Source organism: Coturnix japonica, unplaced genomic scaffold (assembly GCF_001577835.2).
Source record: "Coturnix japonica isolate 7356 unplaced genomic scaffold, Coturnix japonica 2.1 chrUnrandom460, whole genome shotgun sequence".
NCBI classification, from domain to species: domain Eukaryota; kingdom Metazoa; phylum Chordata; class Aves; order Galliformes; family Phasianidae; genus Coturnix; species Coturnix japonica.
In genome coordinates, this window is record NW_015439873.1 from 35312 (window position 1) to 37745 (window position 2434).

Consider the following 2434-nt stretch of genomic DNA (forward strand, 5'->3'; position numbering starts at 1 on the left):
CTCCCCCTACGCAAACAACCTTCCCAGCCCCCTGGCCATCCCCGCGTCCCTCTCCCTAATGGCGGCCCTGACCCTCCCCATTTCCCTCCTCGCCGCCCTATTCCCCGGTTCCACCCTTAAAACCTCCCCTAAATCCTCAGCCGCCATGTCCCAATCCAACATGGCCGCCGCCGCTAACGCTCTCCGGTACCGGGCCTTAACGTGACCCGGTTTTAAAGCCAAAGCTTTACCGGCATTGGCTGCCGCCTCGGCCGGTAGGCCCAACCGGAGCTGACATAGCGCTAAACCGGCATGGAGGTCGGCTTTAGGCCCGGCTTTACATGGCGGTAAAGGAGGAGGCCCGGCGGCCATGATGGCATGGCGGAGTGCGATGGAGAAGGCCCGCGTAGCCGGTATTAAGGCCCCGGTACCGTATAGAGCCGTAGCGCGGCCTTTAAGAGCCAACACCAACGGCCAACGGTCAACGGTATCAATCCAAAATGGCGGAGGGGGAGTAAAGGAACCCAACGTCACCGTCATGGCGGAACCGGAACCGGATGGGAGGAGGAGGGAACGTTCGCCGGCCGCCATTGTTTCTAAGCAGGAGTCCAATGCTAAAGACCAACGGCCCTCGGCGGTGCCCAGCTGGATGGTGTGCCAGCGGCCCCATGGGGGGATGTGGGGGGCGGGATGGGGGGCAGAGGGGACGGGGTGGGGTTGGGGGGATGATGAGGGGGTTTTGGGGGGGTCTAGAGGGGGTCTGGGGTCTTCCATTGGGGTTTTGGGGTCTAATGTTGGGTTTCGGTTGAGGTCCATTGGGTTTTTGGGGTCTTCCATTGGGGTTTTGGGGTCTTTCAGTAAGTTTTTGGGGTCTAATGTTGGGTTTTGGTTGAGGTCCATTGGGTTTTTGGGGACTTCCATTGGGTTTTTGGGGTCTTTCAGTGGGGTTTTGGGGTCTTTCATTGGGTTTTCGGGGTCTCCTGTTGGGTTTCGGTTGAGGTCCAGTGGGGTTTTGGGGGGGTTTAGGGGGGTTTTGGGGTCTTCCATTGGGGTTTTGGGGTCTTCCATTGGGGTTTTGGGGTCTTTTGTTGGGTTTTGGTTGACGTCTTCCATTGGGGTCTTGGGGTCTCCTGTTGGGTTTCGGTTGAGGTCCAGTGGGGTTTTGAGGGGGTCTAGGGGGGTTTTGGGGTCTTCCATTGGGGTCTTGGGGTCTTCCATTGGGTTTTTGGGGTCTCCTGTTGGGTTTTGGTTGAGGTCCATTGGGTTTTTGGGGTCTTCCATTGGGTTTTTGGGGTCTTCCATTGCGGTTTTGGGGTCTCCTGTTGGGTTTTGATTGAGATCCATTGGGTTTTTGGGGTCTTCCATTGGGTTTTTGGGGTCTTCCATTGGGTTTTTGGGGTCTCCTGTAGGGTTTCGATTGAGATCTGTTGGGTTTTGAGTGTCTTCCATTGCGGTTTTGGGGTCTTCCATTGTGGTTTTGGGGTCTTCCTCTGGGTTTTTGGGGTCTTCTGTTGGGTTCTGATTTTCATCTATAGGATTTTGAAGGTCTTCCATTGACGTTTTGGGGTCTCTTGTAGGATTTTCATTGACATCCGTTGGCTTTTTGGGGTCTTTTCTTTTGGGATCCCTATGACTCTTCTCTAGGTTCTCATTGGAGCATTTGGGGTCCCGCGTTGGGTTCTGGTTGATGCCAGTTGGGTTTTTGGGGTCAAATATTGTGTTTTTGGGGTCAAATATTGGGTTTTTGGGGTCAAATGTTGGCTTTTTGGTGTCAAATGTTGTGTTTTTGGTGTCAAATATTGTGTTTTTGGGGTCAAATGTTGGGTTTTTGGGGTCAAATGTTGGGTTTTTGGGGTCAAATATTGTGTTTTTGGGGTCAAATGTTGGGTTTTGGGGGTCAAATATTGGGTTTTTGGGGTCGTTTGATGCTATTTGGGGATCCCATTGGCCGTCCCCATTGCTTTTAGGGGGCTCCAATAGGACGTGGCACCTCGACCCCAATGCGGGGCGCCCCAACCCATGGCCCCGTTGTAGGATCAGCTTGGAGAAGGACGAGTCGGGGCTCAACCACCAACAGGCCAAGGGGGGGATTTTGGGGTCAATTATGGGGATTTTGGGGTCAATTATGGGGATTTTGGGGTCAATTGGGGGGACTTGGGGGTCAATTGTTGGGTTTTTGGGGTCAGTGGTCGGGAATTGGGGGTCAATGGTAGGGATTTGGGGGCCAATAGGGTCTTTGGGGTCAATCATTGGGATTTTGGGGTCAATCGTTGGGATTTTGGGGTCAATCATTGGGTTTTTGGGGTCAATAGTTGGGTTTTTGGGGTCAATCAATGGGTTTTTGGGGTCAATCATTGGGTTTTTAGGGTCAGTCAATGGGTTTTTGGGGTCAATCAATGGGTTTTTGGGGTCAATCATTGGGGTTTTAGGGTCAGTCAATGGGTTTTTGGGGTCA

The 2434-nt window shown here is 53.2% G+C and overlaps 1 protein-coding gene across 1 annotated transcript; it reads right to left on the minus strand.

Annotated features, from left to right (window-relative positions):
- Positions 1–6: 6 nt before the first annotated feature.
- On the minus strand, positions 7–2428 carry LOC107307008 (proline-rich extensin-like protein EPR1). The gene has a single exon (XM_015850448.1). It carries the CDS (start codon positions 2395–2397, stop codon positions 7–9), a length of 2391 nt encoding a protein of 796 aa, XP_015705934.1. The 5' UTR covers positions 2398–2428.
- Between the last annotated feature and the right edge of the window lie 6 nt (positions 2429–2434).